The 24874-nt window shown below is 40.4% G+C and overlaps 1 protein-coding gene across 1 annotated transcript; it reads right to left on the minus strand.

The window, feature by feature from the left end:
* Positions 1–12427: 12427 nt before the first annotated feature.
* Positions 12428–22632, minus strand: RWDD3 (RWD domain containing 3). Its single transcript, XM_025872253.2, has 4 exons — positions 22526–22632; positions 14887–15374; positions 13015–13130; positions 12428–12916 (listed from the first exon to the last, which is right to left on the minus strand). The coding sequence occupies exons 1-4, from the start codon at positions 22608–22610 to the stop codon at positions 12802–12804; spliced, it is 804 nt and encodes a 267-aa protein (XP_025728038.1). The 5' UTR covers positions 22611–22632; the 3' UTR covers positions 12428–12801.
* Positions 22633–24874: the final 2242 nt, after the last annotated feature.

Here is a 24874-nt window from a genome sequence, read left to right on the forward strand (position 1 = left end):
GGGCCAAAAGCCAAAAAGGTATATTCTTTGACATTAAAAAAGCATTTAGAAGGTAGCTCCTATTTTCAGCTCCATTTTCACCCTCAAGCTCTCCTCGTAATCCAAGATTGCCACTGGCCTTTCAGCCACTGTGTCCACAGTCCAGGCAGCAAAAGGAGGAAGCGCCAAGGCTCAGCTCAGAGTGAGTCAGCACCTTGAAGAGCCTTCCTGGAAGTCACACAGCACTTTCCTTTACTCTGAATTTAGTCTTATGGCCATAACTAGCTTCAAGGGGAGCTGCAAAATATAGTTTTTATTCTAGATAGTAATGTACCCAGATAAAAATTACTAAGAAATTACTTAGAAAATTACTAAGAAAAATTTATTAAGAAAGGAGGTTAGGGCGCCTGGGTGGTTCAGATGGTTAAGCGTCTGCCTTCTGTTCAGGTCATGATCCCAGGGTCCTGGGATCGAGTCCCGCATCGGGCTCCCTGCTCCTTGGGAGCCTGCTTCTCCCTCTGCCTCTCTCTCTCTCTCTCTCTCATGAATAAATAAATAAAATCTTTAAAAAAAAAAAAAAGAAAGGAGGTTAAACGGAAATTAGGTAAACACCTAGTGACCTCTACCACCACTAGCTTTTCTCTTTCCCAGGGACATAATATTCTCCGGGCAGGGGAGGGGGCGGTGAAAGGGATTTTAGAGGAGATAATTTTGGGAGAGAGACAGCAGAGCCTGGAGATAAGCACAACCAACCTGAAAGGACCAAGTGCACAAAAGCAAAGGTGGTATTCAGAGACCTTCCCCTCCCTGAGGGGGCCCAGGGACCCTCCAGTGAGCCCCAAGAAATAGCATAGGAACAGAATCTATGTTCTCCCATGATCCAGGCTCCATACGAGTGAGCACTGTATCTCACCAGTGCGGAAGAACTGTGTTAGTCAGTCTGCCCACTGGTTTCTGGCTAGGTCTCCCAATGGCTGCTGTTAAGTGTACCAGAAAGAGCGTGCTCCTCTAGGCCCTGAGGCTTGCCATGATCTGGGTGGGCAGTGTCCCTTACAAGGGCTCTAGACATTCAGAATTCCCCTGAAACAGAAATTATGACCCTAAACATCAAGATGGGTCCTGTGATCATAGGTTTGATTTGGTTTTGAGTTTTTAAATGTATATTCATAGACACACAAATCAGTCTTTTCCAGAATCCAAAGGAGGAGTTGAAATTTCTCTAGCAACACCATCTGTATTCATTTCACATAACTCAATATTTACTGAGCTTCTAATAAGCAAGTTTTATCCTCAGAAAACTTCCAATCTAGTAGTGGGGGAAAGCACATTTAAAACTGTAACATGAAGTACAGAATATACTAGGAAAAAAGCAAGGAAGGGGTGCCTGGGTGGCTCAGTTGTTAAGCATATGGCTTCGGCTCAGGTCATGATCCCAGGGTCCTGGAATCGAGCCCCACATCGGGCTCCTTACTCAGTCGGGAGTCTGCTTCTCTCTGTCTCTCTGTCTCTCTCTCTGTCAAATAAATAAATAAAATCTTTAAAAAAAGCAAGGAAGAAAAAGCAGAAGAAGAAAAAGGAAGAACTAACCTCAACTGAGTCCTACTATGGGTCTAACACTGTGCTAGGTGCATTTGTAACATTTTTTTAATCCACTGACAAGTCTAAGGGGTAAGGAAGTGGGATCATTCTCATTTCCATATGGGAAAATTAAAGCTTGCTACAAGAATTTAGACCAAACAACAATTACTGATCCCAGAATGGGGATCAAACGGTTTACAGAGGGAAACATTCTGAAAACAGAAAAAAGATCAATAGATAGTTGGCAGAAGAATGGACAAGAGGAAAGGACATTTCAGGAAGAGGGATGAGCCTGAATATACACAGAAGAAAAAATAAGAAGTATTAACCAGTTTAGGTAGGTCAAAAGGATATGTAGAAGATAAGTGTAAGATAAAACCAGAAAACAATGCTTTGTGGTCAAATTGAGAAGATATTTGAAAATAGCAGAGTGAAGAGTTTACAACTAACCCAGTAGGAAATGGGAGTGATAGGGTTACCTGAGGAAGATTTACCTAGTCCAGATCTACAAAGTCTTTTCCACAATTCCAAAAGCAAAAGTTCTAAAAATAAAAAATGCAGGACATTGTTCTGGTTCTTTTTTGATACTCTGCTTGGAGGAAAAAAGCCAATCTTACCTGAACTCATTTGGCATTAAAGTTTAACATGAACAATACAAGACCATTTTATACTTTTTATTTATCCTACTTAAAGTGAATATTCATACACTTCACTGCAGAAAAACAAGATTTGACTACAGGACATTACCCCAGTCCCCATTAGGGAGACTTTGTAACATAAAGTATCTTCTCCACATTACCTTTCTAAAACTCCAAAAACGGAAAAGAAAAATCTGCATTCTGAAACACCTCTGACCCCAAGTTTTATATGAGGGATTATTAATGTATGGGATGGGTCAGGGGGAGAACAGAGGTGAGCATACTAGATTGGAGACTTCCAATAGTCCTGGCCAGAAAAAAAAAGAACCTGACATACAGTATATCTGTGAGAATGGGGATCTAGATTTGGCAGCTAACTGGAGGCAAAGAAGTGAGGAAGAAGTCAATGGAAAATCCAAGATTAATCATGGGAGCCCAGTGAGAGTTTTGGTAACAATATCAACAACAACAAAAATGGGATCGTTTGTTTTAATCATAGTGGATTTAAGGTGTTGGCAGGACATCTAGGTTGTAACATCTAGGTTGTAACATCAGGCAGTTAGAAATGGGTGTGTAGAGTTCAGGGGAGAAGTCAGGACCTGAGGGGTAAACTTGAGCCACAACCACAGAGAGGTGATATGCAAATGGATAAAATTCCCAAGTAACAAAGAAGTGGAAAAACTCCATGCATGGAAATTTGGAAATCACTAGCACTTTGCAACACAGCTTTCCTAGTTGCAATAAAGGTCTATCCCTAAAGATTAGCAGAGGCTAATCTTCCCCCAGTGATGGAGAAACAGGATTGTCAAACACATCAGGAAAAAACTAGGTTGGAGTTCACAAAAAAAGGAATACAATTCCAGAATTCCCTCCTAATAATACTTCATAACAATGAACTGAGCAAACACAAGTTTAGAGCTCTAGAAAGATGTCCCAAAGCAGGTGAGTTCACTTAAAAAAAAAAAATCAATATACATCTTTGAGTCTACATTTTTTATACTCCTAGGCTAGTAGAAATGTAGCTTTTTGTGGAATTTATTACTGTGGCCAGTTCTGACTCAAGCAGAGCCATTCAGGCCAAAGAAAACTACAGTTTGTCAAGTTGTTAACTTATTTTGTAAACGGTATCTTTCTTACCAATACAGATTCATATCGGTCTTTAATGTTTTGTAGCCTTGGTACATGGTGAGAAGAGACCACAGTGAGTTAAGCAGCTATGAACTGAAAGCCACATTCCTCCCCTCCAAAAGCAAAGCTACGGATGGCTTCTTGAGAGGTGTGTTGGCTAATTGTATGTGTCAACTTGGCTGCACCACATTGCCCGCATATTTGGCCAAACATCATTCTGGATAGTCCTGTGAGGGTGTTTCAGGGTGAGATTTGCATTTAAATCGGTGGACTTTAAGAAAGCAGATTGCCCTTCATACTGTGGGTGGACCTCATCCAATCATTGAAAATGGGAATAGAACAAAAGGCTGACCTGCCCCAAGCAAGAGGGAATCCTGCCAGGAGACTGCCTCCAGACTTCAGCTGCATCACTGGCTCTTCCCTAGGGCTCCACACTGACAGCCTTCAACACAAACTACAACATCCGCCCTTACTAAGTCTCAGCCTGCCAGCCCATTCCGCAAATTTGGGGTTTGCCAGCCTCCATGATCACTTGAGCCGATTCCTTAAAATAAGTCAATATATATACCCCATTGGCTCTGTTTCTCAGGAGAACCCTGGCTAATCCAAGAGGGACGGAAGGAGTAAAGCAACATCACTTCAGGTGATCTGAAGAAATTGAAACCTACGATCCAGGTTGTTTGGAAAAAAGCAATCTAGTCCCAAACCAAACAGTGGAAAGCAAACTGACAGGCATTAGATTGGCTGAAATGACAAAGTGATCAAAAATGAAGATTCCATTCCCCAAGTTTCCTCATTTCTTGACCATTTGTTTTTTTTAAGGAATGCTTTTATTTATTTTTTTTTAAGATTTTATTTATTTATTTGACACAGGGAAAGAGACAGCTAGAGAGGGAACACAAGCAGGGGGAGCGGGAGAAGGAGAAGCAGGTTCCTGGCAGAGCAGGGAGCCTGATGTGGGGCTCGATCCCAGGACCCTGGGATCATGACCTGAGCCGAAGGCAGACGCTTAATGACTGAGCCACCCAGGCGCCCCATTTCTTGACCATTTTTGTACATCACAGGCAGTTTTACCATCTTTAGACATTTTTGTCTATCATAATATGGGGGAATTGCTCCTATTTTTAATCTGTTTATTTCAAATTCATTTCTGCCCTATGCATTCTATAGCGGTGACACTTGATATGCAGTTTTTCGTTTATCAAATTCAGACATCCGTGCATCAACTGACAAATTAAGCTATCATACCACAATTCCAAAATCGTTAACATCTTCATCCTATATAGCTCTATGTGTACAAGTATTTGAATGTTGCATTTTCCCTTTTGTATAAAAATAAGTGGAAAATAGCAAACTAAGGGGTCAAAAATAATTCTCACGAGAAGTCTTATAAAGTTAGCACACCTGCCCTAAGACAGAGACCATTTGCCATGCTAAGGCAGGTGGATATACAGCTTCTGCTGCAGCATCAATCTTCACTCAGCTGAATCCATTTCAAACAGGCCATGTGCCTTCAGGCCTCGGGTCTTCTGCACTTAGAGTTCCTACTGCCTGGAACTCTCTGCTGCCTACGTTCCCCCAGCTTGGTCCCTTTCATTCAGGTATTGGTTTAAATCTTAGAGAAGATTGCCCTAACAACTCTACTTAAAATAGCCTATCCTTCTGCACCTCCCTTCCAAATTTTCTATATGGCTGAGCCAAGCTTTAAGATTGGAGAAATTGCTATTGTTTACAAAGATTTAAGAATTACCTTCAATATTTTTCTTATTTACTGAAAATATTGTAAAAACTCTGGCATTTTTTAAAGGCAAGCCTACCTTTATAGAAGAAAAAATATAGAAATATACGATAAAGTAAGAGTAGAGCTTAATGAATGACTATAAGGAAATGTCTGAGAAATGAGCACCTGGTCAGGAAGTAGAACATAGCCGTCTCCCCCTGCAAAAAAAAAAAAAAAGTCTTCATATGCAACCTCAACCACAATTCCATTCTTTCCCCCTACAGGTAACTGCCATGCTGACTTGATGCGAGATCAAGCTCCTGCAAGTCCTGAAGCCTCAGGCAAGCTACATGATCAAGTGGCTCAGACTGCTTTGCTTGTCTTTCAGTTTTAGCAAGTGAGTATGCATCTGTAATTGTCATTTGCCTGCTTTTGAACTTTTAGAATCATACGGTACATATTCTTTGGTGTTTACTTCATTTGTGAAATCTTGCTTTTATGAAAGGAATCCACGTTGTTCTATATGGCTATACTTCGCTGAGTTTGCTCTATCGTATTCCATTGCCATGAGTATACCACAATTTACTTATCCATTCTGTGTTGATAGATGTTTGGGTTGCTTCATTTGGGCTAGTAAAAATAATATTGTTATGGACATTCTTGTAGGGGTAACCTCACACATTTATGCATATGTTTCTGTGAAGTATATACCTAGAAGCAGAAATGCTGGGTTATAGGATATGGAATTGTCAGTTTTTCTAGATTATATCAAACTGTTTGTTCAAAGTAGTTGGGTCAATATATACTCCTGCCAAAGATATGTCAGTGTTGGCCTTGCTTCACCTCTTTGTCCACTCTTGTTATTATCCAACTTTTAAATTTTAGCTCATCTAGTGGGTAGCTAGTGGTATCATTGTGGTTTTAATTTGCATTCCCCCTGATTACTAATGACATTGAGCAACTTTGCATACTGTTTTGGCCATTTGGATGTTTTCAGTTGTGAGGTATCTATTCAAGATTCTTTTGTCCACTTTTCTATCGCGTTGTGTATTTGTTAATATTCTGGAAATGAGACCTGTATCAACTAAATGTTAAATGCCTTTTCCCATACTGTGGCTTACCCTTCCATGATCTTTAATGATACCTTTTGATGAACAGAAGTGTTTTATTTTAATGGAGTCCAATTTACCAATCTTTCCCATCAAGATGTTACTTTTGTGTCCTGTTTAACACTAGGATCTGAAGGTCAAGAAAATATGGTTCTGTATTTTCTTCTAAAATATTTTTGCCTTTCACATTTTGGTCTCTAATCCATCTGGAATTAATCTTGGTTATGATGTTAGGTAGGAGCAAAATTTAATTTTTTTTCTCCATTGTTCCAGGACCATGTTCTGTCCTTTCCAAGTGTGATTCCTATAACATCCCCACTTAACTCACCAATTGGGCTTGGCAGAAGCAGATGGATCTCAGAGAATGGCTGTAGAATATCAAATTTAGGTAGGTAATTGACTCCAATCATAATTGCTATTCCAGATGTGGTCTTATCCTGCAGCAAATCAACATAGCCCTGAGTACTTGGTATCCAGCTCTGGATCTGGCAAATGCTTTTCTCGGTATCAATTTGTAAAGCCCACTAGAAGCAGTCTGTTTTTACCAACAAGTACAGCCTGACACTTTTACTTCATGACTATATTTTACTTTGGGACTATGTCAGCTCTCTGGCTCTGGGTCATAATTCAGTATTCAAGGACTTAATTCATTTTAACATCCCTCTGAACATCATGCTGATTAGACCTGGTGAACAGAAAGTAGCAAGTACTCTAAATACCTTATCCAAAAGAGGGAGATTAAAAACCCATAAAAATTCAGAAGCCCATCAGCATGACGAAGTTTTTAGGGCTCCAGTGTTTCCAGGTACATCCCAGGATATCCCATGTTGCTTCCCCTTATATGCCTGCCACTAAAGTACAATGCTTTCTAGGCATCTTTGGATCCTGGAGCCAATATATTTTGTATTTGAATGTGATTTTCTGCCCCATTTGATGATTCACCCATGGAGTTGCCTGTTCTGAGTGGGGCCCAGAGCAAGAAAAGGCTACAGATCCCAACTGCTATACAAGCAGCCTTGCTGTGTGGACCTTGCAACCTAGAAGACCCAGTGAAGCTCAATGTAGTTATGGCCTGTGGTGATGCTATGTAGAGCCCTTCACAAGCACAATGGAACTTGGGGTTTTAAATCAAAGCCATGCTCTCTTTTATGTATAATTATCAGTCTCTTGAAAAAGAGCTCCTAGCTTGTTCCTAGATCTTGGATGAGATTGAACACTTGACTGTGGAATACCAACTGACCATGTGACCTGAGCTACCTTTATCATGAAATGGGTATTATTTCATCCATGAAATCTTGAGTATGTACAAGGAAGTGATGTGTACAAGATCAAGCTCAAGCAGGTCCTGAAGGCTCAGGCAAGCTACATGATCAAGTGGCTCAGATGCCTATAGCAACTATTGCACAGCTTCTTCTTGGTGTCATGGAGAGTACCCATAACTTGTTAATTGAGGAAGAAAGAACCCAGGCGTGGGATATGGATGGTTCTTCACAATATGCTTCAGCAACTACCATTCCAGTCTACAGTGTCTCTGAAAGGTGAACGTGAAATCTTCTCAGTGGGCAGAACTTTGAGCAGTACTTCTGGCTGTCTACTTTGTCTAGGTAAAGAAATGTCCATGATGTAGATCTACAGTATTTCATGGGCAGTGACTAATGGACTGGCCAGGGAATCAGTCACTTTAAAAGAATGAGATAAGACTAATGACAAGGAGATCTGGGGCAGAGATACGTGAATGGACCCCTCGGGATCAGCACAAAATATGAGGATATTTGTGTCCCATGTGATGTTTATCAAAGGGCAACCACTGTGGAGAAAGCCTTCATTGATCAAATGGACAGGTTGACTCATTCTGTAGACATCAGTCACTCTCTTTCCCTAGCATCCCAGTGCTTGCTCAGTGGGCTCTTCTACAAAGCAAATATGGCAGCAGGGATGGAAGTTATACATGGGCTCAGCAACATAAAATTTCTCTCACCAATATTGATCTTGCTGTTATCACTGCCAAGAGCCTAACCTGCTATGAACAGAGATCAATGCTGAGCCACCAGTAGGGCCTCAATTCCTGGGAGATACCAGCTGCCTAGTGCCTAGTTAATCACATTGGATCTCTTCTCTAGTGGAAGGGCCAGCAATTTGTCTTCATAAAATACTTATTTTGGATATGAATTTCTATAATACTACCAACCACAATATTATAGACATTGTGAGAGCACAATATAACTTCTAAATGAGATATTTATTTCACAACAAAAGAAATGTAGCAATGGGCTCATGACTATGAAATGCATAGGTCTTTCCATGTACCAAATCACCCAGAAGTTGGCTAGCTTTATAAAGTAATATAATGACCTACAAAAGACTCAGTTATTTGGCCAGCTGGGAGACAAAACTCTGAAAGGTTGAGGTGCTATCATACAAGATAAAAAAAGTACTTTGAATCAGTGATCACTATAAGATGTATTTGTCCCACTGCCAGAATACAAGGGTCCAGAAATCAAGGAATAACAATAGGATGGATTTCTGTCCATATTATATTTAATAATCCACTCACAGAACTTTTTATTGCCATCTCCATAAACTTGGGCTAAACTATGGCAGTCTTAGTTCCCATGGAAAGAATGTTTCTACCAGGGCACACAAAATGGTTCAAATGAATTAGAAGTTGAGATTGACACTTGAATATATTAGGCTCCTTATGATACTAAACCAACAAGCAAAGAGGTTCCCATAATGGCTGGGATGATTGATCTTGATTATTACAGCAAAATTGGGTTACTGATACACAATGAGGTCAACAAAAACTATTATCAGGAGCCCAGGGAATTCTCTGTTGGGTTGCCTCTTAATATTTCTTGTTCAATAGTCACAGTTAACAAGCAACTCAACTACTGAGGACTTAGATCCTTCCAGAATGTTTTGGCCCCCATACTAGGTAGAGAGCCTTGACCAGTGAAAATACTGACCAAAAGCAAAGAAGAATGGAGTAGAGGAAGAAGTTATAAATATCAGCTGTAGTTTCATGACCAGTTATAGAAATAAGTACCAAAGTACTCATGAAAATTTGTTTCATTGCTTGTTCTGTATATCTTTGTATATATTGACTATTTTTCCTTCCCTCTTCCCTCAAGTTCTTCCCTTTCCTCCCCTCAAGTTACATAAGAGATGTTGGTGTTGGTGAACTTTACAGTTTCATCTTTAGGTTACAGAATATCCAGGGGGAATTGTGGAATTGTGATTGAACTAGAAGAATTAACACCAGTGAGTATAATAGTAACTGATGGGACTTTAGTTCTCCCCCTTTGGGGGAAAAGGTGAAAATCTCTTCATTTGTACAAAAAATAGTTAAATCTGCATGGATGGAAGCATAATAATTGTACAGAAATTTACATATGGGTAGGGAGTATGTGGGAATGCTTAATAGCTAAAAGGGAAAATTGTGGTTACTTGCTATAGGTACTTGGGTCTCTCACCTCTCACTTCACACACACACACACACACTCTCTCTCTCTCTGTCTCTCTCTCTCTCTCTCATCCTCCTATATTCCGTGGTTCTTCTGGGTTGGGATATTCAAACTACATTTCCCAGACTTCTTTGCCAGGTGGATTCCTGTTGGGTTTGGTCAATAGGAGGAACTGTTGGGAAGATCTGACCTGACGGCAGCACAGGTTCCAGCACTGTGATAGTTGTTGGCATTTGCTGTAGTGGTAGCTAGTGGCAATTCCAACAGACCAAAGATAGTACCTATCAGCAGCTTTAGCTCTGGTCCAGGCAGCACCATGTGAGCAGATCTGGGACCAATTACGACAGCAGGTACACACTTTTGGCAATTTCTGAACTCTGAGGACATCACCCTCCCCTCTTTTTCTTTTCTGTCATCCAGTCCCCTTCCTTTTCCTTTTTGCTCTTCCAGCTTTCTAACCAATTCCTGTTTTAAATTCAGTTTGAAATACCTAAGCTGGTTTCTAATTTCCTAATTGGGCTTTAATTCATTAATCAGTCCTTTAATTTTTATATTTTTCAATTCTAGAATTTGTTTTGTTTTTTGTTTTGTTGTTTTTCAAATACAAATATACCATATCACCTTTTACAGTTTCTAATACCAGTTCCAAGTTTGGCTTTTGTCTACTAGAACATACTAAGCATAACTGTTCCATGATCTATGTCTAATAATTCCAGCATGTAGAGTACCTGTGGGCCTATTTCTATTGTATATTGTTTCTGTTGTTTCTCGCTGATAGTATCTTGTCTCTTCATGAGTCCAATTATCTCTGATTATTTGCAGGATATTGAATTTTAAAATCACTCATAGATAAAATTTGACACCTAGGATAATGTTATCTTCCTCCAAAGATTTGGAAGATATGGGGGCATTAGAATAATGGACTACTTTAATCCAAATTCAAAGTTTAAGACTTTCTGGACCTAACAGAATCCTCGAAGTCTAGCTATAGTACTAGGACAATTAGTTTATTTACACTTCAATCTTACTCTTACACTGTAGTCCTTCAGGGGTCCCAGCCCTTGGTCTCAACTCTTCTTTCTTCCAGAAGTCCTAATTATCTTTTCATAAGTACCTCAGGCTGAAAAGAAAGTATCAGAGTTTGAAGCAAAAATATCAATGGAAACAATTCTCTTCTTCTAAAGTTAATAAAATACCAAAAAGACTCTTAAAGACTTTTTGCATATAATTTTAAATTTTCTTTTATTCAGAGATGGTCCAATTAAATTTATATAAGTCTCTAACACTGTCAAGGTTAGTTTTGCATTCTGATGTGTATATTTGTGAAAGACTCGGATGTAAACATCCAAGAAAGTAATCATAACCAATACTTTTTAAACATAATTTTAGCAAATAGAAATTTAATTAATTTGGAAGAAAGTCACTACCAACATTCAGTTTTGCCTGATTCAAGTTCTTCTCTAGGGGTAGAGGGTCAAATCTGAAGACAAAAGTTTGGAGAGGAACCACAAAGCATGGTATGGAAAACACTTGAGCAGAGAAGATTCAAGGTAAAATAAAGGACTAGCAGTTCTGTTGTGATAAAATTCAGACCAGCCCCCTACTACTTCTACTGTGACAGACCTGGTGGCAATAACTTTTAATCTCCTTGCTTAGTAAATCAAATGAAGCAGTAATAATGACCAGCCCCGAATTTTCAAGCCTATTTTCAGTTTAGCATACCAGTAGCCTAGCTTCTCCTTGCCATATGCTGTTCCCATAGAACAACCTAACTACATTTACCAGTTCTCCAAGAAAAAATCATAAACACCCTGGAATGAGGTAAAATGAACCAAAAATCCTCTCATTAGAACCCCATAAGATGATCAAAAGGTAGGTATAATTTAATTATAAGGGTACCTGAAAGTGAGACAATCAGATTGAACCAACATGGTCCCAGAGAAGCACTATCAAGAAACACGACCCACATGCTGCAACGTTTCCTCACTTATGTCTCCCATCACTTATGATTTTATAATGATATCACTGTACTTCACAGATTGCAGGGAGAGGGATTTGCAGGGCCTTTCCTCCATCACTTGGACCCTTATTTTGGAAGCACAGTTGGCTTTACGAACACAAATATCCTTTCTCAAACATAAATGCCTCCTTACACCTTTGTTACAGATTGTAATACAGGCTTTCATTTTATGGCTTCTTCTCTCCTTGGGTCATAATAAATATATTTTAAGATTATCATACTTTAACAGATTTCCTAAGAAATAAAAAAATAGTATCTCTCTATCATTTCCTTCATCCAACAAGTCAAGTTCATTTTATGTGAAACATTTCTCCCCTTGTAAAACCAGAAGGTAAGTTTTCCCAAAAATTATTTTAAGGGGCACCTGGGTGGCTCAGTTAGTTAAGCATCTGACTCTTGATTTTGGCTCAGGTCGTGATCTTAGGGTCGGTGACATCAAGCCCCACGTTGGGCCCTGCGCTGGGCATGGAGCCTGCTTAAGATTCTCTCTCTCCCTCTCCATCTGCCCCCGCAAAAAATAATAAGAATTTTAATTTAAATTGACTCCCTAATCCTACAACTAACAAGTACCATGCTATCTAGGACCCCAAAGAAAGTGATCAAAAATCACGTTCTATAGAACTTCTTTGGTTTGTATTTAAACTAAGTTTATGCACTTTCACAAAGAAATCAGTGTTATATTTTTCTTAACATTCAACTTAAAACATCAGACATAATAAGCTGAATGGGGGAAAATCGTGATCAAATGCTAAAAATGTAAACATGAAATAAAGTGAACATGAAAACAAATCTTTAAAAAAATTCATTTAATTACAAGAAAATTGGCCAGAAAATTGCACAGTTCCAAACAAATCCTCTATATAATCACAAGGGCTCATTTACCATCATCATTTTATATTTATCTTTCAGTAACGTTCCATCTATTGAACCTAGCCTTTACTTGCAAAAATTAGAATACATGGGTGTTTTTACTGTTTAGTAGTCCATAAACAAAATGGGCTTTTTTTTCCCCTGAAGTTAGAATGGTGTCTATCATTTTGCTTCAGAGAAACTTTAAAATTGTTTTCTTATGAGGATTTCAATTAGCCATTCCCCAAACCCACAGTAAAACACAAACAAAACAAAACACCACTGCTGTCTTACTAAGAGATTCCTGTCTTTCGTTTCATTTTACCAGACTGAGCACAAATTCAGAGAAAAGCTTCTTAAGTCCTGCAGTTTCAAATTCCTTTTGTAACTCATCCAACGATGAATACTCTTTGACTTCAAATGCCAGAAACCTGCATTATACAAGAGAAACTCATGAATATGCCTAGATTTGTCAGAGTGTAATTATCGATTCAGTTACTTTTCCATCTGCAATAGTACTAAATTATACCTTTTGTGTTCTGTCTGTACTTTTGTTTCAAACAGTACACTAATCATTTTCTCTTTGCATTTCTTTCCACTTGAGTCCACATCTACTTTGGAGGTTTTCTGAAGAATCAGGTACTCCTAAATGATAAATCAGTACATTAAATACATATCTTACTCTGAATCTCCAAGTCCTAGTTTTAAAGGAGCCATGATCCTGCAGACTTATTTTCCTGCCTAGAGTACTCTCTGAATCCAGCAGTAAGAGGGCTACAGTGTCTTCCTATACTAGGCAGCAGAATGTGCCGGTAGAAGGTTTAAATCTGGACTTCAAGGCCTCCTAGATCTGATTCCAGGCTAAGCCCTCTGTGCCTCAGGAACCTACTCCACAAAATGGTACTCAGAACGGCACCTACCTTATGGGAAGCTGTGATGATTAAATGAGTTAATATATACAAAGTGCTCAGAGGTCAGCCTGGCACAATTAATAGTACCAGCTAGTGGCAGTATTATGACTACTTCTGTGTCTGAAAGAACTTAACAGGCACACAGCACTGACCATTCCAAACTGGACAGCATCTATAAATATGTACCTGTAATTCTCAATCCCGATATATAATCTTAAAAAATTTAACAGATATTTAAATTAAATAGCACTTTAGGGAAAGCTTATAAAAAGGAAAAAACTCTTTAAATAAAAAGTATTAATTTCTCTGCATTAGCCAACTTCTAGTCATATGAATAAGTACTTGTTAATTAATTGATGGATCCAATCTGAGTAACATCATCTGCAAAACAGCTGCACTTAGCCTAACATTCCTGAGCTGGCTTAAAGAAATATCTGAGCCTTTTAGGGAAATATGAACAAGGAAATTAATTTGTATTCATTTTGTCAGCCAGGAGTTGACCCAAAATGTCAAATTTTATAGATATATTAGAGATCACCTTGCAATATCTGGTTCTTTGGTCAGACCTCAAACCAAGATTTAAATTAAACTTTAATTATTTGTGGTATCTATATGCTACAACCCCAGCACTAATCTGGTTAACCAAATGCCAAATAAGTATTGTGATAAGCGCTCATCCTGAAAAAGCTAGGTAGTTAGTCTACAAATCTTTCAGATTATAGGTTGTGCAAGCTAAGTCTGTTTTGAATAAATTCAATTGTAAGTATTCTTGACCCAACCCATTTGAAAGCATAAACCTATTAAGTGATTTGTAGCGCTTTCAAGATTTAAAATATTAATAAGCAGCTTTCCTCGTCTGGTCCCACATAAAACAGGTTAGATGAGTTGAGCATGCGAACTTGGAGAATCTGAAGATGATGATGATTTTGAAAGCAGCTGCTGAGACAAGTCAAGTGGAAAGCAAAAGTTAGGCAGGAGGTGACAAGCTGACAGCCTACGGAAGCTACTACTTCCACTAACACTAAATTCTGGTTAGGAGGAACCAGCTCCTCTTTCCAGGTGTTACAGAAGCCAAATTAAAGTGTCAGGGTATGTTTTTAACTGCCAAAAAGTTAAAACTTTTACACACTACCCACAAACAGACACCTTGCTGTGCCTGAGGGATGAGATACAAATATGCACAAACTTTTAGTGCACATTTATAAAGTCGAGGCTCAAAGCTAATTAGAGAAACATTCACACACCAGAGATTTTTTTTTAATGACCTGTCCCTTTCATTATGTGGAATAATTTTTAAGATATAATTTACTTATTCTTCAAGCTTTGCAAGTTTGTAGTTGTAATTAGGAAATAGAGACATTCCTTAAAAAATGGAGATCCATTAACATCTTAATGATTAATCTGTCCCATTGTCACAAAACACACTTTACAGACACACCATTTTAGCAGAAAATAGCCAAATTCATTTTCAACGTTAAACTTTTTGGCACCTTGATATTGCTTCTGTCTCCTTGTAGTAAAATCAGTATCATTTTACCCATGAACATCAGTCTTCCTGTCAGCTTTAAATCGGAAGCCCACTTCTCAACAGTTTTGACGTATTTGGTCTTTGCTCTCATGTGATCTAAATGCACAAGAGTTAGCCACAGTCCATCATCCACAATCGTGCCTGTTGCAAAAGTACACTTTGCACTGCCACTTCCAGTGTCTGGTTGGTTGAGGACGTGCCTGAGATTCTGCTGAATCCAGAGAACCAGCTCGTGAACCATAGGTTCCGACAAAAGGTTCTCTGCTTGCTTAAGTAACTTCTCTTTCACAGTCATGGACTGGGCCCGGGTCAGGTGTTCAGAGTGGACCGAGATACCAGGTAGACACGAAGGGTAATTGAGTGGCAAATGGAACACCAATTCTAAAGGTACATCCGCACCCTTAAGTCCTTCGGCTTTTGTGAGAATTCTGAACACGGTCCCATCTGTCTCTGGAAAGCATCCAAAAATAATGATTAGCTATACATAATTCGATTTGAATGGCACACTAAGAAGTTAAAATTTTCGTTTCCGATGTCAATTTATGTTTCATGAGAAAACTGGAGTTACTTTACAAAGGAGACACACAATCCCAAGAGAGCCCTGATTTACAGATGATCTCCTTCAACCATACACATATACTCATGGATTCCTGTATCCCAGCACCCACGGTTTCTGTGGCATTTACATTCACCATTGCCCCATTTTTATTCAGGTTTACCAGAACGGCTTCTCATCACACCATTTTTTTCTACCCTCACTTAGTTCTAATTCTGGAAACTCGTAATAAACTCACATGAACATTCAGAGAAAGAGTGTTGCGTATATATAAAATCAGTGATTAATTTAAAAGTTACACAGTGCATCCAAGGAAGGTCATCGTGTTGCAAAACCAAGTCAAAGCAAACACCGGAATGCTGTGTGGCTGCAGGACCCAAGAAACTGATGACTGTGCATGAGACAGTAACTGCCTGGCCCCGCTCTTTTCTGACTTCAAATGTATTTGTATCAGTGTAACATGAAGGTAGCAGGATGAACTAAAATGGGGCGGACATCAATTCAGCCCTCTCTGGCTCCACGAGGAGGAGGAGGGAAGCACACACAGGCTAGGAGATGAAACACTGCTCCCTTTCAGATTTGCTCGACTTCACCCCTCTGATGTGTTCCACACGGCTTCACCCCACTTTTCAAAAAGTTGATAAAACATCAGGCTGATTCATTCTGCAGGGGGCAGAAGCACACAGATCAGAAGAGCCGAGTCGAACAACTGGGTGCAGACGAATCTCTTTGAAGCTAACTTGCCTCTCTCTACCCCACTTCTTTCTCCACACACCCTTGTTCCATCCTCCTTCACGAGAGAGGCAGGCAAACCTTCCTCATTTTCATACCTGGATTGCTGCTCAACAGCCTCAACAACTGGAACCTGACTGTGTCCCCCTTGAAAGAACCAAACAACATTAACATGGCTTTCTAGCCATCTGATTCCATTTATATAAAAGCTCTTGTTACAGACGTTGATTCACACGGGACCAAACACATCTGCTACAAAAAGGTTTTTGTTGTTGTTGTTTTAATAGACTCTTTGGTATCAGATGCAAAGTACTACTATTTTAAGACACCACCCAGAAACACATTATATAGTGTTTTATATTATAAAGACCATTATAAAGACCATATTAAAATGATACAACTAAAATGTGTTTACATAAGTAAAATGGGTACTGTACAAAGAAAATTTTTCCAGACCTAACTTAGTACATTCCTCTACAATCCATGTTTCTCAAAACCCTTCTTTCTTCCACCCAGTTCCTTATTTTTTTAATATTTTATTATTAAATAGGGTCCCTATATGTCAGTTAGATCAGTACACTTCACTATGTGAAATGGGCACTATTAAATACCTACAGACAACATATGACCAAATAGACTGAATAAACTCTCCAGAAATCCTTTAGGGAGCCCACTTTCTCCTTCAAGGGGAGGCAAAACTTCTGAAGAACTTCATATATTCATCATTATTCATCATTCAATGAACATCACCTCTCTAAAATCTGTCTTATGATTCCCATGGTACTTTGAACTTATTTTGTGGTACTTTCATACCAGAACTATTATGGTTGAACCAAATGAACTATTTTCTTCACCACTGGAATATCTCAAAATTTTCTTTTTAGACAACAACCAAGAAATAATTTTACAAGTTATAAGAAACTTTTAAATTTTACAGTTAAACAGTCTGAGCACTAGCTTGTAACCACGGGGCTCACAGGTACAGAAGTCCTTGCTACCTGTGATAGGCTAAAAAATGGCCCCAAAATGTGTATGTGTTAATCCCCAGAACATGGCAAAGGGGCCTTTGCAGATGTGATTAGGTTAAGGATCCTGAGATGGGCCCTAAACGTAATCACAAGTGTCCTTATAAGAGCAAGGCAGAGGGAAACTGTACCACAAAAGGCAATGTAATCACTGAAGTCAGATGCCATGCTACTGGCTTTGAAGATAGAGGACCATGAGCGAAGGGGTGCAAGAATTCAGCTCTAGAAGCTGGTAAAGGCAAAGTGGATTCTGCCCCTAGAGCCTCCAGAGGGAACATAGCCCTGCTGACCACATGCTTTCAGCCTGGTGAAGCTGATTTCAGACTTCTGACCTCCAGGACTACAACAAGAGAAAAAAATTATTTTGAGCCACCACATTTTTGGAAATTTGTTATAGTAACCACAGGAAACTAATATAGTACCTGTGTCCACAAGGCAAGCTTTTCCCTTCAAGCAAGAATCCCTTTCTGATCAAAACCCTGAAACCCACAGTGTTCTCCAGTCTCTGCCATATAAGTACCCACCTGTTCCTCCCCAGTGCAGGTAACCAACTGACAGAAACAGGCAGTCCAGGGAGAAAGTGTGGAAATGCTATTGATCTGGCCTTTCAAATCCTGATGAATTTGTATTTTTCTCTCTTAGTGATTTTCTGGTCCTCGTCAGCAAATAGAAAACAAGGGAGAGGGGCACCTGGATGGCTCAGTTGGTTGGGCGTTCAGCTCTTGATTTCAGCTCAGGGTGGTGGGATCAAGCCCTGTGTTGGGCTCCATGCTGGGTGTGGAGACTGCTTGGGATTCTCTCACCCTCTCTCCACCTCACGCTCTCTCTCTCTCAAAGAAAAAAAAAAAAAAAGCAATGGGAGAAATCTTTACTTTTGCCTTAGAAAATTGTAAAATCATTAGTTATATGTTTAGAAGAAAAGTTGCTTTGATTCTTTCAAGAACTGGGAAGGATTAACATTCTTCCTAATTGGTCTTCTCAGAGACAGCGACTCCCTGCCCATTCCCCCCCCCAACACACACACACACACACACACACTCTGGGGCTGCAAACTAAAAATTATACAAAATGATGTTATCTCTATAGGAAAATGAAAAGCCCAATAACAACCCCACTCTGCTGCTATTTAATGTGGTAATAAAATTATACATTCTTTTAAAAACTCATTTTCTCCCAAAAACTCTAGAAGTGTATGTATTACCCTGCTGTCACATCTGCTTTAGTTTCTACATGCAATTAGACTGGCTCTCTCTCACGTCAGAATTTTTCATATAACCACATGTACTGTCAATCTGACTTTTTTCATTAAAAAAAAGAGAGATACACAAAAAACAAAGTTGCCTCTATCTGCTTTAAGACTATTAACAGCTTAGAGTGATTAACAGAAAAATAATCTGCTCTAAATCTCATGCTAATCTTTGCCCCTCCCTGACCTCAAAAAACTCTCTATTAACTCACAAATTCATCATTGTCAATAAACATCTATGCCCCAGAAAACTTATGCTTGCCCTAGAAAACTAAAATTTTCATAAGTTCCAAGACTATTTTAATCCAAAGAGCCTACCAAAAGATGTAGGCCTTGCCTCTGGTTGAAATTCACATAAAAATTCCCTAGTTGTTGTTGTTTTGTTTTGTTTTGAAGTCACCCTGCCTTATTTATAAGTGTTATCAATTTCATAAATAAAACACTAACTAAAATAGGTTTCAGAACTTGTTCTTCCCTACAAGTACATGCAAGAAATTATATACCTAACAACACACCAAACAACAAAGTTTCAAACTGGAGAAACTGAACTGAACCCCAAATTCCACAGCAGTGTTATTTTTAAGGATTTCCCCTATTTCACAGTCATATAATAGGAACTTAATGAATGCTGTCCAATAACAAGATTTTGGAAAATGTAAACAATTTAATAGAATGAGTTCTTCCAGATTTATTTAGAGCCCATTAAGAAGCCATATACAATTGACTTTCCTTTTACTTTTTTTTTTTTTTCAATTTTTAGATATCCTCAAAGTAAGCCTTTGTTCAGAAAACCAAGAAGCAGCCCCAATCCCCTCTTGTACTTCATTGCATGGGGCTTTCTTTCCTCTTCCTCCCAGGCAGCTCGCCAGAAGTATGCATCCACTCATGCTTGTTTTTATGCTACGGCTGGATTTTTATATGTGTTTAAAATGTGGTTAGAGAAAAAAAGCAAAAGGAAAACTAAAAATAAGTGAAGCTAAAAGTGGCAATCCCATCCTTTAGAAGTCAGGTTCAAGGCTGAGTTGGTTTTACAGAGGTGAGCACAGTACTGACAATCAGCAGGAAACAGAGCTGAGCAGATTTAGAGGGGTCAGTGGGTGACAGTCATAATTCATTTTGCAAGAGGGCCCAATCCAATCTGAACATGAGTGTTAGCAGAAGACAAAAATTCACGCTGAAGCTACTGTGCAAACATATTATATGATATTGAGTCTTATATACCTCCCATTTTACAACTTTTTGATCCATAATTTCCAGAAATACGACTCCACATATAATGAGCACTGACGACAGCAATATAATCTGTGACCCTTAACTATCTCATCAGGAAAATAAGGATTTATAACAGTATCATCTATCTGATAGATGTGCACACATACGAATGCCCACACACTCCCCTTCAAAATTACTCAGAATGTAAGTTGGGTGACATGCATCCCCTTTCTCTGGGTGCTCATTATTGCTTTTTCACAAGTGTTATCCTTGCTAAGAATTCTTTTCCTCATAGAGCAGCCCCATTTCTATCAAGTGTCCATACACTCTGGTGCCTGGTGGTTACTTAACCAGCCTGAGCATCCGTTAACTTCTCTATAAAACAAAGCTAAGAGTACCCCTCACCAAGTAAGATGCATTTGAAGTATGAGGTACATGGAAGGTGACCCCATTAAACCAGGCACCTGGCCTGACTGCACTGTACAGGGAGGGGTAGAATATTTCTGATTTGGTCTACCCACAGCACTCCCTAGTAGACAGCAGTGTGGGGGTTTACATCATTTGCACCCATAAGAGATAGTTATACCTGATGCCTCTTACTATGAGCTTACTATAACCACTATAACAAGGCCATGTGCTTAAGTACCCTGAAATTCCCAGCACACATTAGCCCAACCTAACTGATTCCAATTAGTCAGGTTCTTCACTCTTGTGGTTGACCCTTGGGCTGGCAGCCTAACTCTTCATGGGCAAACTCATACCAGAAGTGCAATCCCACCCACAATGTCCCACAGTGTTCTCCTGATTCCAGGGGCAAAAAGCAGCAGCATTTATTTGCAGGGAGGCCAGAATGGAACTGATGGTGTTAAGAATGTTCTGGTATCAATCTTGTATCCTCCAACCCAGGCTGACAGTGACAGGCAGCAACCCGCTGTATGTTTACTGTGGTCTATTAAAGAAGGCCTTACCTTACCCTTAATTCCCAGTTGTGAACATCAAACATCCCTATTTCAATCACTGAATTGTTCTATTCTCCAATGAACCTTTCAGCAACAAAATGTCCTAAGTTGTTACACTGAATTCTTTTATAATTCAATTACTTATTGATGCCAGAATGCTGAATTAAATTAATTAGGAGGCATGGCTTGAAAGTCATGCTCAATTTAACAGCGGATAAAGGGTTCACAGTGTTCTCGCTATTAAGAAACTGCTCTCTTTCTTTCTATGCTTACTTTTTTACATTTTCTCTGACCCATCAGCAGTATCTTATGCACAGCTATGTACTCATGACCCGGCTCACTACCACTCCATCTTTTTTAAGACGTGAGGGGAAATCATATGTTCATTTTTCCAGGATATTTCAACTGAGCCATTATGAAAGAATTTAGAAAAACTGATGATCTCCCAAACAGCCTGCCTCAGGCAGAAGTAATTATCAATAGAGACATGGAGACAGTGAGTACGACGATGAAGAATTATGAATCCTATCCAATCAGAAGGGGGGGTGACAAGAAAACACTAAAAATAAATTATTTCGTATGGATTGTCAATGATAGCTTCTATATAAGATGCAAGACAGGCTAGGCACTGAAAAAGCAGCAGCTCCATTACCCGAATTGGTTCACAGTGTCAGGATCAGAACAGTGGTCACATGACCACAGGTTATGCAAGGAGGAATACATGAAAAGGCCCAGCTCTGGCTTCCTGTGTGAATAAGCAACCAAATGATACCATGAAACTCATCTTAGTCCTAGATGGTTTTCTCACAACACCCAGAACATTTTTAGACTACTTTCTTAAAGGTCAACCAATTTATGGTCAGAAAGGCAATTTTAATAGTTGCTGAAACATAACAGAAGGTTAAATCCCATGCCAAAAAATTTACATAATGTATTTAAAAGCTAAGTGAAAATTGAAAGTGCAGTGTTGGCTTTTACTTAATAGAAGTCACAGAATAAGTTTTAACTATCATCAAAAAATAGCCAAAAGAACCTTTCTAGACTGTAAGCTCCCAGAGGACATGGGCGGTGTCTTTGAAACCCTGTTAGCGTTTACAGGGAATCAGTACACGTGAGTTAGATCAACGCGCCCCCAAGAGCCTCTAGTTGACAGCCACCTTTCAGCGGACTAGAAAAACGCAAAGGAAGAGCTATCAACTAGGAAACCTGAGAAAAGGTTCGGATAGAGCACTGGGACAATTCAAAGACTCATTCAACAAACATTTACTAACTACCATATGCCTGGCACTGTCCTAGGTGCACGGAGTTTTGTGGTTACGTGACAGACAGGGTCCCCGCCCACCCGCAACTTGGCACACTCAATGCCCAGAGAGTTAAAACTGTGGTTGAGTGCCCTGAAGGAATAATGCACAGAGCTTACAACGGGCAAAATACAATTTGGGGCAGTTGGGTTTAAACTGGGGGTGTCAGAACAGGCCTCTTTTCAAGGTGAGAGCTGAAGTCAACACCGGCGGCCCGGGAAGCTGGGTGGAGTGCGTTCCGGGACCAGGGCTGCGGGCGCGCAGGGCCCGGCGCTTGGCCCGTGGCAGCGGGGCGGGCGCGGGCCGGACGGGCGCGGAAGGCGGGGGCCGGCCGGCGAGCCGCACCGGCTTGGGCGCTGCGGTCCCCGTCCCCTGCGGAGCGCCGCCACGCTGTTCACGTTGGTGGGGGTCGCCTCACTCTCCCGCCTGCTCCCACACATCTCCAGTCCCGGTGCGTGTCGTTCCATCCTTCAACTAGCCGGGTCCGCGCGGGTGGGCCCCGGGGCAGGGAGCCCAGTCCCGGTGGTGGGGAGGAAGGACGCCCGGCCCCTCCCTCGCGGGGGTAGTCACCTGAGCGACTCAGCACTTTCCACTCGTCGGGCCCGCAGAAAATCGCGGCCAGCGCCGAGAGCTCCTCCCGGGCTGGCTCCGCCATGGCCGCCGCCGCCGCCGCCGCCGCCGCCGCCGCCGCCGCCGCCGCCGCCCCTCCTCTTCCGCCGCCGCCGCCGCCGCCGCCGCCGCCACCGCCACTGCCCCTACCGGCCCGGAGCGGCGTGGACGGGCGGCCACTGGGGGGCGCCCCGCGTCTCCCGCGAGCGCCGCCCGGAGCGGGGACGGGGACCTAGGAGTCCGCCCAGAAGCTCCTGCTTGCAGACTCGAGACGCCCGAAATCCCCTAACTGTAGCCCAGGCTTTGAACACTCACCATTCCCGCCCAGACTTGGCTCTGGGCTGCCGGGGTGGACAGACTGGGCGAAAGGTACTTGACGGTTAGGAAGACAAAAACAAGCGGGAAAGTGACCAGTGAGGAGGTGAGCCCTGGTCCGGCTCAGAACTGAACTAGGTGTTGGGGACCTTGCAGTTAGCAGGAGATACTCTGTCCCGATGAAGCTATTAGTGACTCTGGCAGTGTGAGACGCCCGGAAAAGGCCCAGGGCAGTAACAAGCCCAGATGCAGAGCTGTAACTGGCGCTGGGACTCGACCAGGGCCGGATTCCTGAGACCTCTTTCTCTCAACCCGGCAAAAGCCTAGGACCTGCAGGTCCTGCCATTCTAAGGATGTTACTGGGGTGGCTCTGGACCTTGTGGGTAGCTAGGCGCCAGGTTACTGGAAGCAAAGTCTTAACCTTCCCCATTTGTCTCCTGCCTTCACAGAAGGCAGCCCAGACTCCTTGGCCTTGGGGAGTACATCAAGTGTGTAAACGTAGCAAACTCTAGCTTTTCAATATTATTCATTTTGTGATATTCGATGCAATACAAAACAGTGTGGCTCTTAAAGCCTAATAATGGAATGATCGTCCTTGAATCCAGCACTTCAATATAAGAATTTGAAGCAATACCAATAGGGTAACAGAATTATCAACCCATTCTGTTCCAGGTTTGATTTAGTGAACAAGATTACAATGATCCTCTGTGATAGTTCTATCAGTCAGCGTGTTTGGCTTGTCCTTTTGTTTTTCTAAGTAACAATTTAAAATTTTGCAGCCCCAAGAAGTAGCTGGTCTAGCTCACTGAGGTTCCACAATTTTTTCTTTGTATCAGAAATGTTTGTAAGATAAATCAGAGAACTTAGATGGCTACACAGTGACTCCTGTCATTGACCTACAGAAGTCACAACAAACAGGGCTGATTTTAAGATTCTGAATCCATGTTACCATGCTCAACATCATTCCCACTGTTGCTAAAAAGGGATTTTAAAGAGGAAAAGATGCTGGCTTCCAAAAAAAGAAAGGAAATCTAACCAGATAGACTGCAGGAGAAATGCTTTTCGCAGGATGCCATGGGATTTCAGTGACCCCAAGTAATTAAGAGCACTGCTGTGCACATAATTGGGAAAGACAAAGGTTTATTTAAACTCATAATTATCTCTAATGTGGCCAATTTGTTTAATAACAATTTTTAAAATTTCTTTGAGTTATTTCCAAAATAGCAGTTCCGTAGGTTCATAATTAGCTTCTAAGGAGTTTGGTGAACAAAAGAATACATTTTTAATTTAAAATATCACTTAAGTTATTTGATTTTAGTTTGAAGTCCAATGTCAGTATTAAAATACAAATATTGGTTATTTATTTAAGATAGTCTACAAAAAATCAAATAGTTCATATCTTATTTTTAATTTCCCAAATTCAACATAACTGATATGAGTGAAATAATATGAACAGCAAGACTCCAGTTGTCAGAAATATTAGGAGGCAATCACAAAGCTTGCTGTCAGCTAGGGTTTCATGAAATTGATGTAAGAGTCCATCAATCTATTTTAAAATTTTCTTGTCAATAGGTTTCTTCTTTGCTCTTCCTTTCTCTGTTGATTTCTTAACCTGCTTTTCATCCTCCATTTAGCATGTTTAAATAAAAAAGGAGTCGATGTGAATGTCTTTTAAATTGACACTATCCTAAGGCCCTGAAATCCCACAAATGAGTTTCTACTCTCTGACATTTGGAAGAAATCATCACAGAGAAAGCATAATGTCAGCTTGATATTTCTCACACTATGAAAATATCAGCTACGTGTCAAATATCTAAACCCTACCTTAATGTAAGAAATTTTCTTGTATTCACAGGCTACTGAAAAGTCTAAATATTTCAATGTGGAATGAATGTCTAGACATGTAGATGAATGTCTAGTTAGAGCACGGTCTCTCTGCCTCTCTCTCTCCACTTCTTCCTCAAATAGTGTGTGATTTGCTAGAATATTATTTAT

This window comes from Callorhinus ursinus, unplaced genomic scaffold (genome assembly GCF_003265705.2).
Source record: "Callorhinus ursinus isolate GAN/ISIS: 27379988/994484 unplaced genomic scaffold, GSC_fseal_2.0 scaffold9, whole genome shotgun sequence".
Taxonomy (NCBI): domain Eukaryota; kingdom Metazoa; phylum Chordata; class Mammalia; order Carnivora; family Otariidae; genus Callorhinus; species Callorhinus ursinus.